Here is a 16,268-nt window from a genome sequence, read left to right as displayed (position 1 = left end):
AGAGCAAAGTCATCAACACATGAGCATTCCCTATAGGGGGACACTTCACATCACAACCATAATAATTGGTATCCACCATGCAGTTCAAAATACTCGAAAAGTTTGTTTTGGGGGGATGTATAAAACAATATTGTGAATTCTCACTGAAGAGGATAGAGACTGAAATTTGCTTTTAAATGACCAAAATTATTTCCTCAAAAAGAAATCTCAAATCCATTTAATTTATGACAAGTATTAGCTAACCTATTATTAGAAATACAAATATCTCAGTATGTTATTCTTTATTTTAAAAAAAATCCTCTCATATATTACATCCTTACCACAGTTTCCCCTCCCTCCAGTGCCTCCTCCCACCTTCCCTCTCTTCCAGATCTCCTCCTCCTCCATTTCCCTTCAGAAAAGAGCAGCCTGCTCAGAGACATCAGTCAAACATAGCATATCAACTCCCTCATTATTAAGTCTGGACAGGCAACAGGTAGGAGGAAAGGCATAAGAGTCAGAGACAGCCCCCCACAACTGTCAGGAGTCCCACAGAAGACTAAGCTTAAGTTACACAATCACAACACATCTGCAGAGGGCCCAGGCCTGACTCATGCGGGCCCCCTCATTGTCTGTTCCATCTCTATGAAGCCTTCTGAGCTCAGGCTAGTTGATTCTGTGGGTTTTCTTGTGATGTTCTTGACTCCTCTTCCTCCTATTTTCATCCCCCCACTCCTCTGTCTCCTACTATACCCACCCCCCTTCCGAGGAATTCTTTGAGCTCTATCTGATGTGTGGCTGTGGTTCTCTGCATTAGTTATTGGAGTGGTGACAATTATGCTAGGCTATGGTCTACAAGTTTAGTAGAGTATCGTTAGGAGTCATTTCATTGACTTTTCTTTTCTTATTGGTTGTGTTTGATTCTATCCTAGGTCTCTGTGCTATCCAGACTCTAGTTCCTGGTCCTCCAGGCAGTGTCAGGGGAGGGGTCCCTCTCATGGCATGGATCTCAAGTTGAAACAGTCAAGGCTTGGCCACTCCTACCACTTCTGCTCCACAGTTATCCCAGCATATCTTGCAGGCAGGACAAATCATAGGTAAAAGGTTCTGTGGCTGGATTACCGCCCCAATCCCTTTACCGGAAGCCTTACCTGGTTACACAAGATGGCCAGTTCAGGCCATCCTCCATTATTAGAACTTTTAGCTAGGGTCACCCTCCTGGGAGTTTTCATTGCACTAGGTTCCTACCTCACACCCAAAATGTCCCCTAGTTCCAGAGATCTCTCCTAGTACTCTCTACCTCCACCTTCGTCCACTTGATTCCATTTGTTTCTGTCCCCGCCTGCCCCCAGTACACCTCAAGTATCTATCCTAACAAGTAAGTGCTCTAGCAGCCAGTACACCATTGTGGATAAAGGTTTTGTGGTTGGTTTGGTGTTTATGTTTCTCCTTTGAGTGGAAGCTGTATACCTTCCTGTACCAAGAACACTGGAATATAAAGGTAAAGGCTCTATGTAGGCCCCACCTCGGCAGCTCCATATTCACTGTGTTATGTAGGTGTTGTCTTCAGCACTGGGGCCTTGCTGTCAGTTTGTGAAGAGCAACCCATAGCCTTGGCAAGGCCTGGGTTGTTTGAGGATTCATGTGATGCCCCTTTGGCCAGCAATTAAATTAGATGGAACACAGTCTCAGTACTGAAATCTTTATTTGGTGACAGGGGATGGCCAGTTGGAACTCTGTCTTCTCCATTATTTGACTGTCTCATTTAGATTACCTTCACATAAGTGCATTTTTAAAAAGAAGTTTATACTATATTAGATTTCTATACCACCCCTCAAATGACCCTTCATTTTAGCTGCTTCTCCCTGTAGTTCTTCCCACAAACCCCTCTCTTCCTCCTCTCCTGACTCTATCTTTCCATTCTACCCCTCCTCTCCATCCCTAAGTATCTGTTCTCTTTCCCTTCCCTAGTGAGATCTATCTGTTCTTTCTCTAGCCCAGAGGTTCTCAACCTTCCTAATGCTGAGACCCCTTTATTACAGTTTCTTATGTTGTGGTGATCCCCAATCATAAAAGTATTTCATTGCTACTTCATAACTGTAATTTTGCTACTGTTATGAATCCTAGTGCAAATATCTGATATGCAGGGTATCTGATATGCAACCCACTTGAAAGGGTTGTTTGACTCCCACGGGGTTGCAGCCCACAAGCTGAGAACCACTGCCCCAGTCCCTTACTCTATACTTATCCTCTGTGCCTCTACAGGCTGTAGCTTGGTGATCATTGACTTCAGAGCTAATATTCACATATAAGCAAATACGTACCACATTTGTGTTTCTGAGTCTGGGATGCTCAGGATGGTCTTTTTTCTAGTTTCATACATTTGCCTGCAAATTTCATGATGTAATTTTTCTTTTTTTCATATTTTTTATTATTATTAATTTTTTTTGTTACATCTCAATGGTTATCCCATTCCTTGTATCCTCCCATTCTTCCCTCCCTCCCATTTTCCCATTATTCCCCTCCCCTATGACTGTTCCTGAGGGGAATTTCCTCCCCCTGTATAAGATCATAGGGTATCAAGTCTCTTCTTGGTAACCTGCTATCCTTCCTCTGAGTGCCACCAGGTCTCCCCCTCCAGGGGACATGGTCAAATATGAGGCACCAGAGCACGTGAGAAAGTCATATCCCACTCTCCATTCAACTGTGGAGAATGTTCTGACCATTGGCTAGATCTGGGAAGGGGTTTAAAGTTTACCTCCTGTATTGTCCTTGGCTGGTGCCATAGTTTGAGCGGGACCCCTGGGCCCAAATCTGCCTATCATAATGTTCTACTTGTAGGTTTCTAGGACCCTCTGGATTCTTCTACTTTGCTATTCTCCCATGCTTCTCTCATCTAGAGTCCCAGTAGGATGTCATTTTTCTTAGTGGATGAATGATACTCCATTGTGCAAATGTAGCACATTATATTCATCCATTCTTCTGCTGAGGGACAGTTTTTTCCCCTAATTTCTGGATGCTAAGAATAGAGCAGAAAGGACCATGATTGAACAAGTGTCTCTGTGATAGGATGGTGCATCCTTCGGGTAAATGTCCAACAGAGTTTGATTTTTACCATCTTCCTTAGGACACACCACACTGATTTCTGTAGTTGTACAAGTTTGCACCCCCACCAGCAGTAGATGACTGTTCCTCTTACTCCACATCCTTGCCAGGAAGAGTTGTCAGTTGTTTTGTTGATCTGATAGGTATAAGATAAAAAAAAAAATCTCAAAGTAGTTCCGATTTGCATTTCCCTTATGGCTAAAGATGTTGAACATTTCTGTATGAGTTACTTAGCCTTTTGAGTTTCCTCTTCTGAGAATTCGCCGTTTAAATCTGTACCCCATTTGTAGTTGGGATGTTTGTTTCCTTAGTATCTAGTTTCTTGAGTTCTTTATATATTTTGGATATTAGGCCTGTAGTGGATGTGTAGTTGGTGAAAATCTCTTCCTGTTCCTTTGGCTGTTGCGTTGTCTGAATGACAGTGTCCTTTGTCATTTGGAAGCTTTTCAGTTTCATGAGTAACCAACAAATATCTGATTGGCCTCAAGGCCCACTCCACAAGCTAGAACCCATACTGCCCTAGTTGCTTGAGCAACAAAGAACCTGAGGCCAGATAGTCCAGGATCTACGGTAAAACCAAATAATACTTGTCTTTAAAAAAAAAAAAAAGAGGAAAATGTAGCAATAAAATGACTCCCAAATGGTATTCTGTTATAGATCAGTGCCTTATTCAGCCATCATCAGAGAAGCTTCCACCTGCAGCAGAGGTGAACAAATATAGAGATGCAAAGCCGGACATTATGCAAAGAGTGAGAGACCTTGGAGCACTCAGCTCTAAGTAGCATGTCTCCACCAAATCTTTTCCCTTAGAGTTCAGGGAACCTTATGGAAGAGGAGGCGAAAGAGTGTAAGAGCCAGAGTGGACAGAGGTCACCAGGAAAACAAGACCCTGTAAATCAGTGGTTCTTACCTTTCCTAATGATGCGGTCATTTAATACAGTTTCTCAGGTTGTGGTGACCTCCAACTATACAATATTTTTGTTGCTACTTCATAACTGTAATTTTACTACTGTTATGAATTGTAATGCAAATATCTGTTTTCTGCCGGGCGTCATGGTGCATGCCTTTAATTCCAGCACTCAGGAGGCAGAGGCAGGTGGACCACTGTGAGTTCGAGGCCAGCCTGGTCTACAGCGCAAGTCCAGAATAGCCAAGGCTACACAGAGAAACCCTGTCTTGAAACCCCCACCCCTCAAAACCAAAACAACAACAACAACACCCCCAAATATCTGTTTTCATATGGTTGTAGGCCAGTCCCATGAAAGGGTCATTTGACCCCCAAAGAGGTCATGGCCCACAGATTGAGAACCACAGTGTTAAATCAACATGAATAAAGTTCATATGAACTTACAGAGACTGAAGCACTGGGCCTGCACGGGTCTGCATCAGGTCTTTTGAATATATACTATGGCTTCCAGTTGAGTGTTCTTATGGGATTCCTGAGTGTGCAAAGGAGTGAGTGGCCTCTGATTCTTGTGTTTTCTCTTGGGTTCTTTTCCTTCTGTTGGCTTGTCTTTTCCAACTTCGACATGACAGTTTTTGTTTCATCTTATTAGATTTTATTCTGCTATAGTTAAAAAAATGAATGACTGAATGAGTGAATGAGTGAAAAACTAGCCACTAGGATAAAGGTTAACAACTCAATTGTCACTGGGAAATGAAAATTCAGATTTCTCCAGTAGAATGACAATAGGCATATCAGTCACTGCAGGGCCAGGGCTCATGTTTAGGAGGAGTTGGCCAATGTATAATGGAATCCACAGATTTTTTTGTGTGCTTTTATTTGGTTACAGTTTGGTGGTTTTGTTTTTTTGTTTTGTAGAGGGGATGGTTTTATTTTGTTTTCTTGGATTTGTTGTTGTATTGGGTTTTTGTTTTTTGGGAAAGAACTTAAAGTTGGCTGGGTAGGGAGTGGCAGAGGATCTGGAAGGACTGGGGAAAGGGAAGAATATAATCAATATATATATATATATATATTTTTTTTTAAATAATAAAGTAAGAGCAATTGGTCCTTTGAGAGCCCTTAATATCTGCACCTATTCCATTAATTTACATTTTGCTGATTTAAAAAACAATACATGTATTCCTACTTTCAATCATATTCAGTTATTATTACAACCAAATGTGAATACAGATAAAGCTAGCAAAGTGTGGATCGCATCTGCTACAATCCTATCATTTTCTTTGATTGATTTTTATTAACCATTTTTTAAATGCCTAGAGAACATATATCTGCTGCAAAGCATGAGGCATGTTGCAAACACTTGAGATGCCTCTTACGGGTGCCTAGAACTGGGTAGGTCTTCCTTTTCCCTCCTGTGTAATGTTTCATTTCACGTGACAGGGAAGCAAGACGTGTTGCGCTTCTCTTTCCTTTTGTCATCCAATAGCCCTGCATCTAAAGCATGTGTTCTTCAAAGGAAAATGGTGTTTATGTGAATACTGGAACACAGGATGCTCTATTTTTCATGCAGGAGGTGTTTGGCTACCATACCCAGAATCTGCGGAGAGCCCTGAGCCTTGTCATAGCCATCCTGACTCTTGGGGCCCTTCAGCTGATGTTCTACTGGAGGCCTGAGTGGTGGGTGTGGACCACCTGCATCCCCTGCCCCTTGCAAGAGGCAGACACAGTTTTGCTGAGGACAACAGTGCGTATCTCTTTGTTATCCATTTCAAATGCCGTGATCATCACAGAAAGGCAGAGGCAGCAAGTTCTCACTTACACGTGGAAGCTGTGAAGCTGACCCCATATAGTGGCGGTTACCAGGGTCCGAGAATGGGAAGGAGAGGGGGGGGGGATGGTTAGTAGGTATGAGGCTACAGTTGAATCGGGGATACCTGCTTATATCCTATGACATGCTAGGATAGCAGGGCAGACAGAAAAATTTAAAAATCACCAGTGGAGAAGGTTTTGAACATTCCTAACACAAAGAAATGATCAATTTCTGAAGTGGTTGAGAGGCCAATTGCCCAGGTCTGATCATTATACATAGTACATGTGTGCGTACAATTTAGAACACACCCGTTGTGGTGGGATTGTTCCTGGGGAGACATGAACAATTGTCTAGTCATTCACAACAGGCCACAGAAATGATTTCACCCAAGTCTAGCTGACTGAATCAGTCCTTTTATTCAAATTGTATTATATGCTATTTACATATGGAATAACGATATACATACATGAACATACAGTTTTGTGTGTATATGTATTACTTGTGTAAAGTATGTATATGTAAGTAATATATATGTATATATATATATATATATGTAAGTAATACACGTATGTGACTTAGAGAAAGCTGAAAAGCCTGAACACTGAAAATCCCACCCCATTCCTAGAGCTCTTTGCTTCATCTGCAAGCAAGTAGGCAGGTTGGAGAGTCTTCTCTTTCAGAAAGTTGTTCCTGCTTCTATAGCCAGTGGGAGGGGCCTTTGGCATCTCGTAAGTTTCAGGAATGTCTTCCGACTTGTCAGCTTTGTTTTTTTCCTAAGTTTTCAAGGAGGGAAGGCTTCAGCTCCGAGGAAATTGCCTTACAGGACATACAAATAAATACATGGAGGTTCTATATGTCAACTAAAAAGTCAAATATGACTTTTAAAGAAAAGCACTATGGTCACGTCGTCTATACTGCATCTGTGGTCTAGCAGTGAGCAGTCAGTGTTCCAGTGAGAGGAGCTCATCTCTTTGAACAATTTACGTAGATCAGACAGAGGAAAAACTGTCTCTGCAAGCTGCGTGTTATCTCTTGTATAGCCCAGTAACACTGTGGCTTCTTTCACTTCAGCCAGGGGGAGTCTGTATTTCAGGCTGATGGATATTGCTCATTGTAATTACATAGCAGTGGCTGTCATTGTTACAGCTCTCAGAGATTCCACAACATGGAAACATTCAATTTTCCAAAATACATGCTTTGGAGTATACGAGACAATTTAAGCTTGTAGATGTTATTTAAAAGTAGCTAGAGCTTGGTGCGGTGGTACACACCTATGATACCAGCCCTCAGGAAGCTGAGGCAGGCTAACCAAAAAGACGAGGCCAGTCTAGAATTCACAATGAATCCCCTCTCCTCTCTTTCTAAAAAAAAAAAAAAAAAAAAAAAAAAAAAAAAAAAGAATCATCTAGGACATTTTCTAGACATAATGCTTTGCTAGAAAGTTTTTCCCTATGTCTAGTATTTCCCAAAATTTTGTGCGTCTCAGAAGCCTCTGCCAGGCTCACTGAAACCCAGACTGCTGGCCCCACTACTGCAGTTTCTGACCACATTGAGTCTAGAGTGGGGCTAAGAAGTTGCACTCTGAGCAAGGTCTGAGATTGCACCCTCGTTTGCTGACTTTTCAAGGATGAATTCCGAAAATACATGAGAAAAAAGATCTTCTGCCTCCACTTATCCACGCTGAAGTTCCCTGTAAGCAAGGACCCAGGGGACCCTCTGGTGGCTGACCGCCACTCTGTCATCAACCAAGCTGTCACAAAGCCAGAATTAAAAGTAAGAGGTCTTACGGGCGGTTGTGATGGTGCATTTGTGGAGACAAGGCAGAGTGTGTGTGCATCGCTTGGTTTAAAGCTCTGAGTCTATCGTTGAGCTGGGATGATAGTGAGACGCGAGACCCACAGGGGAACCTGCGTTGAACAATTCCCCCTTTGATGAGCTTTCCTCCTTCACATTTGCGCTTGCAGCTCCGATGCATCCAAGTGCAGAAAATCAGGTACGTGTGGGATTTCTTGGAGAAGCGGTTTCGGAAAGTTGGGTAAGTATTGCTTTTCCTCATCACTATCTCAGGACACAGCCAAAGAACACGGGCTCAGTGGATGTTCTATACTGAAATGTGGGTCCTATCCCAATTACATCCTAGGTTGCTGGAAGACGCTAACTCCTGCTTCGATATTCACCATACCTTTGGTTCCGGCCTGACTAGTGAAGAACAGGAGGTCAGGTAGGATTAACGATGCTTACTGAGACTGGCCTAAGTGGACCCACACTGGTATGCTGCTGGCACAACGCTTCGTCAGCTTGATCCCATTTGCTGCCATCACAAAGATGTTTTAAACTCTCTTCTTATGCAAACTTATTAAAAAGACAGCAAAAGAGCAAACCAACCAAGTACAATGTGACCTTTTCTCTAGGCTTGTAGGCTAGGCATTATAATAATCACGAGCTGTTTCCTAAACATCAGCTTCTTAATCCCCCCAAATTGACTGAGATAATATTCAGACAGAGATTTACTGTGAGCAAACAGATGTGGGGGTGAACGTTTTACTGCTTAGTTGCTTGTGTTATTTGAGGGTGTACATGCAGTTCCTAGACTAGCCCCAGACTCATGACAGGAGTTCAACAGGTATTTGCAGAAGACACAAATAAATGATGGTATTTGTTGATCTGCTAGGTACTTTTCAAGGGACTGGTGATCTAAAGAGAAAGACATAATCATTGGTGTGTGTGTGTGTGTGTGTGTGAGAGAGAGAGAGAGAGAGAGAGAGAGAGAGAGAGAGAGAGAGAGAGGGAGGGGAGAGAGAGAGGGAGAGAGAGAGAGAGAGAGAGAGAGAGAGAGAGAGAGAGAGAGAGAGAGAGAGTAGGAAATGCTCATTCAATTGACTAACCAGAGGGGAAAAGTCCCTGCTTCCCTCAGCTCTTGTTTGAAATGGTCCATCCTGCTGAGTCCTGAAGGAAACAGCTAAGTCCTTCTGATAATCTTACCAATCCCTTTAGTTTTCAGACAATTTTAGGGACATTACTTACCTGACATCATTGTTATCAATCAGAAACATCAGTTGTCAAGCTAAGAAGAACTGTGTTTGAACTACTGCTGCGTTGGGGCTCTCCTCCCACAGAGCTGAGAGTTCCATAGGAGTAAGGCAGAGCATATGAGACAAAGGACTCTGCAGTGCTAGCCAGTTCCTCACACTATTTTCTTCACTGCATTTTGAAAGTTCACTTATGTTATGTGCTTAGATGTGGTAGTACAGGGGCTGCAAAGCGTGTGCAGAGGTCAGAAGACAACTTGCAGCCAGTGGTTCTGTCCTTCTGTCCTTCTGTCCTTCCACCATGTGGGCGCCAGGAACCAAGCTCAGGCTAGCAGGCTTGTCAGCAGATGCCTTTTCCTGCTGAACGGTCTTGCTGGTTTGCCTATCACCATCATCCTTATACAGAGTCTAAGAAGCCTGACGTTTTGGTTTCAGTTTTTCCTCTGTGGAAATGAGGCAGGCATCTATACCAGAACAATATCTCAAAATGTCTTAGAAATATCATTACATAAGATTTCAGTTGCATGTGTGATACACTGGGATACAGAAAGTTTTCAAAGTCATTAAAAGGAGACTTGTTTCATAATACTTTGCTCAAGACATTTAGAGAATTGATCTAGAATATTCAAGAGATCTCAGTGATGGATGGATGGAGAGATATTCTCCACAAAACACCATTTCCACGGGAAAGATTCCCCCATCAGTGTAGCTAGCTCACATTTGTCCTTATTTATCAAGTGCCAAGCTTTAATAAACATCATACATAATTAAATTTAAATATGGCCCACACAATAAAGAACTTGACAATCTAATAAGCAAGACAGAGTGCACTATCTCAAATATGAAGAATAGAGAAATAATCTCATAAACAGAGGCATATTTTATGTTATAGACATGGCAGAGTGAAGGACAAAAAGAGTCCATGCATGTGGTGCGTTTCCTTTTTATTTCTTAGAGTAAGCTGTGGGGGGGGGGGCATTGCTTTCCAGAGAAATTAAAAGTGACTGATTTATTGGATGGCATGTGAATTCAATAACTGGCTCTGAGCTTGCCTTCATTACAAAACAAGATCTCACTACAAGGACAGAAGGAAAGAGGACATGCAGACATCTGACAAGATGACACGCTACAGCATCTAAAAGTGCACTTCTCTGTGGGGTTCCTACCAATCTGGCACAGAGAGAGAGAGAGAGAGAGAGAGAGAGAGAGAGAGAGAGAGAGAGAGAGAGAGAGAGAGGATGTAGGGTGTTCACAGGCTTACCAGGCCACCAGGAGAGTAGATTTTAGCCAGGAGAGAAATTTCCAGAAGGCATAGTAAGATGAATAAGCCAAATTATCTCAGGCACTGGCTCGCTCTGAATCTTACCTCTCACAGGCTAACATCAGCTTTGCTTCGTCATAGCCATTCAGGACAGATTCACCTACAGCTCAGAGATTCCTTCATGTCACAGGAATGGGGTCCTATGAAGCCAGCACACCATAGTCGGCCATGTTGGTTCACGCCTGTAATCCCAGCACTCAAGGAGGCAGAGGCAGGTGCATTGCTGTGAGTTCCAGGCCAGCCTGGTCTACAAAGCAAGTCCAAGACAGCTAAGGCCACACAGAGAACCCCTGTTTTGAAAAACCAAATAAATAAAGAATTAAAAAAGAAACCAGCGCACTTACCTGATCCTCACTACCTTTTCTAATAGGACAGGGTTAGGGCACCCCTTCCCCTTTCTCACACAGCCTTTTCTGCTCCCCACCCTTTGTTTAGGCTTCTGAAAACAGAAAAGTAACTGTTTGGCAGCACACTTGGGGTAGACTCGAGACAATCACCTCACTTGGGAAGAGAGCAAAGCTTTGACAGCCAGTGTTTGTCCATCTCTATGGTGGGAACAGTCATTCCACTGCCAGTTCCTGTCATCAACGTGGCATCACCAAAGGAGAAGTTGGGGAGAGCCACTCACTATTGGTTCTCTTCAGGGCCAAACTCAATTCTCAAATTGTCCCGCCCTTCTGAGGAAAAGTAGGTGTGCTTGCTAGGGAGTATGGGAGATAGGCAGCCAAAAAGGTACATATGACACCAATGGAGGCTCCACCTAGGAGAAGGTATGTTATGAAAAGATGGGCACTAAACAGGGAAGGAAGATGGAGGCAGATGGAGGAGGGGAAGAAAGGGAAGTCGGAACTACCATGGGACTTTGTTGTGGTACTCCTCGGGTCTTGATGGGAGCAAAGCTTGAAAGAGAAATAGTGATTACTCTTAAGCCTTTTGAAAGTTGCAATCTGAGAAAATGGTCCAATCACAAACACACACTCCACCTCCCACGCTATCTTCCTAGAAGGAGCAGGTGATGGCTGGTCATAGAATGCGAGAGAAGCCTAACTCCTCCTCTAGAAGCTAAACACATGCTCTCAACTCCTAACACTGAACTACGAGTTAGTAAGTCATCTTAAAATGCTACCCACATCTCATTTAAAATGCAATTTAATAAAATCAAATAAGTTGAGATCAACATTCTCCTTTTAATAAGGTGGATTTCTCAGGCCCACAGCTTTGAGTGGCTGGGTCTATTGGACATGCAAAACCATCTAATTCCAATGCTTGTCTCTGAACAAAGTCCTGTGGAGGCAGCAGTGAGTCTAAGTCCCCAGCTTTGCAGGTAAAATGATGGAGATGATGGGTAGATCTGTCTGTACGCCCACTACAACTCCTCACGCCTGCTCTGGTCCTGTTGCCTCTGGTCTCCTTCATCTATGGAATGCTCAGGCATTCTCCATCATCAGAGACATCTGGAAACACCCCACTAGCTGATACTGCAAGTCGAAAGCCTGTAAGAGCTGGCTTTCCCCCAATTATCTGGAAGCCTGTGACTTAGAAAAGGAAGTACATTTCACTAGAAAATAAACGGAGTGGACAGACCACGGATGAAGGCCAGGATGGAAAGGGAAATGAAGGTTATTACATGTCATTCAGAAGACATGTAGGTTCTTTATAGCGCTGTTTCCTTATCACACATGCAGATTTCTCCTAGGAAACAATCTCTCAATGCACAACCAAAGTGTTTGGCAACGGGGGATTTCTAAGACCAGCCTATTTATTGTTCTGAGTAATTATGTCCAAATCCCAGGTGCTGGATGTCATAGCCTGTGCATCTTAGACCTCCCTCCCTGCATAAAGCAGCAATTTCAAGGGAGTGAGTGACTGGCCAGCAGTATCACCTGGGAGATTTCTTAATTTGCTTTCCTATAGACATGAGCCATGCTGGGACCTTCTGCTTGGCCTTGTTTACCCAGGAAACTGTAGGACTCTCTTGCCAGAGGTGCTCTCATGGGCTATCAAAATGGAAAGAGTGAGCAAAAGCACAGTGCTGGAGTAATGTTTGAGAGACGTGCTAGTGACCGTAGCACATGCCTGCTTCCTCGTTAAGGACCCTGACTAGTCTACAGAGCCATGGGGCCCCACACAAAGCTCTCTAGCGATTCTTTGAGGAACGTATTGATGTTTACATTTGAGTCAGTAAAGGAAAAACCAAACAAATTGAAAGGGGGAATGAATTATTCCTCAAAGAGAAATACATTTGGTATTTCAGAATTCATACATTCCATGAGATCTGAATGTCTCAGAGCTGGAGGAGATCCAGTGTGAACTCAGAAGCTCAGACCAAAGCCAACGTGAAATTCCCTTCCTGAGTTCTCAGTTGTAGAGTTGGGCAAATTCCATCTTCTGAGAAGGGGCTGTCTGCGATCTCAGCTGTCTCTCCCCTAATAGATAGTGACAGATGTTAGGCAAACCTACTTAACTGTGCTTGGTCTACACTGTTTGGTGAGGCCACACAGAATGATCTCAACCACATTTCCCTGCCATCTCATCAGATCTTTAGCGGTGGAATATAATCTTTGACCTTTCCCTGTGTGCCTTGGCTTCAAGGCTAATATTTCTTCTGGTTGCTCCGCTACTGTCAACATCCTTGAAGATTCTCTGGGGCTGGCTTTGAGATTGAGATGGGTACACAGTCTCTGAACAAACTAGAATTTCTCTTGGCAAAAGAACAGCAGACAGGAAAAAACATCAAAGAGCAGGCTGGCTGTGTTTTCATCACGGCCCAGAGGAGCCCAAAGCACCATCCACCACCAGTGGTCGGTCCACATCATCCCGTGCTTCATTTCTCCAGGACCTGAGCTCTTCCCTCAATGGCCATTTCAGGGACCATCTATCTCATCAGACAAGGAGAGACAAAGAGTGGCAGGCCCTCAGCTTGCACTCTCACTTGGATTTCTGTGCGTCAGGGGTTTGAGCCTTGTCAGAGGAGAAAGCTCTCTAGGCATGGGCCCCGTGATGTTCATTAACTCCAACATTTTGGGGAACATTCGGTATGTCTAGCCCCCCAGAAAAGCAGATCTGAAAAAGCTCTTCTTCTGCTTTTAAAAACAGCTGATGGGATTTGAGGAGAAAAACATGTAAATATATGTTCTAATTCCATGAGGTAAGTGATATTACTAAAAAAGAGAGTGTTGCTGAGGGAGAGAAAAGATATTTAATTGTGTCAAACAGAGTCATACTTCAAAGGCGCTGCCATTTACCTGGGATTTGTCATGTCCTAGGCACACTTTTTCTCTTCTTGACAGCTGTTTTGTATATTTATCTCACTAAGACATTGATTGCAATTTTAGTAGGCATATTTTTACCAAATTTATTTTTCAGATGAAGGAAGCAAGGTTTGTCCCCACCTCCAATTTGGGTATCCATTAACTGAAACAAATAAATGCCGACTGTGTTGCATGTATTAGGCTCTAATTTAGCTCTCCAGGATTATTAGTGTCCTTTAAAAGGTTATGCTATTATAATGGCAGAAACAGTCAATTAACACATTGGAAAAAATAAGGTATGAGCTTAGTTGGTAAGGTGCTTGCCTTGTCGACATGAAGACTTGGATGTGATCTCTAGAACCCTTGTAAACACACCTAAACACAGTGGTGTTTATTTGTAATCCCTGTGCTAGGGGGCGCTAGAGGCACTAACTTGGGTTTACTAGGCAGTCAGCTTCGCCTATATGGCATGCTCCATGAGAAAAAAAAAGAAAGAAAGAAAGAAAAAAGGCAGCCTCTGAGGAAGGATATTAAAGCTTCCCCATATACATGTGAATGTGCATATGCACCTGCCCACGCATGTACACACATACATACAAAGAAGGCATATGTTCAGGTAATTGTATGTGCTCTAAAGAGAAATAAGGTAGGTAGGTTAAATAAATTAAGGAGAGCTAGGATAGGATCCCCTGCCCTCTCAGTGCTAGGGAAGAAACCCCAGGTGTTGTGCATATTAGGTAAATGTTCTACCACGTCCTACACAAATGCTCTTCCATGGGGCCATACCCCCAGGCCCAGAGGAGGGGCTATTTTAAATAGGACTGTTCAGGATGGCCTCAAGAAGAAAGTGTTTTTTTTTTATAGACCTGAATGGAGCAAGGCATGCAAAGTCATGCAAAGATGCAAAGAAGCTTCTCTAGGTAGAAGGAAGAGGGGAGGCTTAGCTGTGGGTGGAGCTAGGTCTATTTACCCTCACAGTTCTGAGATGCTCAGCCTAGTCCTCAGGCTTGGCTCTTAAAGGCTGAGTAGCATTTACAAGGGGAAGGCTTTGGGGAGAGCATAGCATGCAGAGGGGAGGAGGACAGAGCTCTGGATCCTGAAAGGTCCTGACAATTGGCCAATGACTGATCATGGTCACAGACTTGACACAGCTTGAGGTCAAGTCTTCGGAGGTTCCGCAATGAGATTTAGGGTTCCTGACTGCACACAGCTCTTTCTCTCTGCCTCTTCACTCCCGGAACCTCAGTGTTTCCTCACATTGTGGAGTTAGAAGACGTTGGTGTGAGTCATCTCTGTCTCTGGCAAGCAATAGTTAAAGTTGGTATAACATATTTAAAAGTCAGATGAATTTGAGGCCAGTTCTGTGCTATATGCTAGCAAGCAAGACCAAAGGCCCCTGGTGTAGGCTCTCCCATCTGGGAGAGTGATGTCACAGAGGCCACGTTTGGGAGTATGGCTCTAAGAACTTGGGGCAGCTACTTCCTTTGCTCAAACTTCAGTTTTCTTTATAAATAGCGATAATACGAAATGTTTGTTAACATGATGTTCAAAAGCCCTGTAGTTGTAATTAATATTACAACCTTTGACTAAAAACCCACAGTGAACAATTTTTCCTGTGGGCAAGATTAACTCTTTAGAAATCTGTAGAACATTGTCAGGATCCAGTGAATATTTTGCACAAACTTTAAACATTCTAAGACACGACCCCAACATGAGGGTTCCTCTTTGTAGTAGACACAAGTGACAGATGTAGAGCATCTTCCTGGGAATTTGTTCTTCCTCTGGTGCACTGAGTGGGTTCACATGTGAAGGACCTGTTGTGGGAGATTCCAGGGTAAGAGAGGCACCATCATTGATGTCTGGGATACATTGAATTCCTGATAAGTTTAGGAGTATCTTCAGACTTGTGTCTTTTTAAACTGTTTTTAGGATGTAATCAAATTATTTTTTTTAAATCACTTTATAATTTCATCTCTACTAACTGAGTTATATTAGAGACTGTTTAAAGCAGGAAGAAAACCCAACTTTCCTCACCATACATCAACTTTCATTTTTAAAATATGTTCATCGTTACCAAGGCACAAGATGCCTAGTGGACAGAGAGGTGGGTGGCTTGTGGTCAGCTTGCTTGTGCTCACTTGTCATTGGGCTTGTAGGCTGACACTAACAGATGGTCAATCTCTCACAGAAGGTTAGTGTGTGGGCCCAACGCTATTGAGGTGGAGATCCAGCCCATATGGAAGCTGCTCGTTAAACAGGTAACTAGATAATTTTCTTCCTTTTGGAGAAGAGAATCTATTGTTTTAAATTTCTTGGCCTCAGAGGGGTTGGGAATATCATTTGCATCCCTCAGTGGGGATGTTATCTTTGTTTCATGTGACTGTTTCTTGATACTCGCCTATAATTTTTCTGTTTATTAATGTTACCTTTCAGTTTTATTTAATCCTAGCACACACACACACACACACACACACACACACACACACACACACACACGCTATATAAGGATTTCTGACCTATTTTTTTAATTGTTTGTCACATAATTAATTAATTAATTGCCTTTTTTATTTATGTGTTTGGAGGCAAAGTTTTTTTTTTTTTTTTTTTTTGTGTGTGTGTGTGTGTGTGTGTGTGTGTGTGTGTGAGAGAGAGAGAGAGAGAGAGAGAGAGAGAGAGAGAACGCCTGTGTATGCATATGTGGGTCAGTTCTCCCTTTCCAGCAAGTTGGTCTCAGAGATTAAGCCCAGGTCCTCAGTGTTGGCAGCAAGTGCCTTCACCTGCATAACAATCTCACCCACCCACAACTTATGTTATGTCTCAGTACACTTCCCAGTGAGGGTCAGACTCCTGTCTTGTAATACCCTGTTTC

At 43.0% G+C, this 16,268-nt stretch overlaps 1 protein-coding gene across 1 annotated transcript in view; it reads left to right on the top strand.

Annotated features, from left to right (window-relative positions):
- Atp13a5 (ATPase 13A5) overlaps positions 1–16,268 on the top strand; it is a 123,464-nt gene that overhangs the window by 16,905 nt on the left and 90,291 nt on the right. Inside the window, exons 2-6 of the mRNA XM_051150809.1 lie at positions 5,559–5,732; positions 7,425–7,571; positions 7,763–7,833; positions 7,939–8,019; positions 15,588–15,657. Coding sequence (XP_051006766.1) covers positions 5,559–5,732; positions 7,425–7,571; positions 7,763–7,833; positions 7,939–8,019; positions 15,588–15,657 — 543 coding nt within the window. The remainder of the gene's footprint in view (positions 1–5,558; positions 5,733–7,424; positions 7,572–7,762; positions 7,834–7,938; positions 8,020–15,587; positions 15,658–16,268) is intronic.

Source organism: Acomys russatus, chromosome 8 (assembly GCF_903995435.1).
Source record: "Acomys russatus chromosome 8, mAcoRus1.1, whole genome shotgun sequence".
In the NCBI taxonomy this organism is placed as follows: Eukaryota; Metazoa; Chordata; class Mammalia; order Rodentia; family Muridae; genus Acomys; species Acomys russatus.
This window is presented reverse-complemented; position numbering and strand designations above follow the sequence as displayed.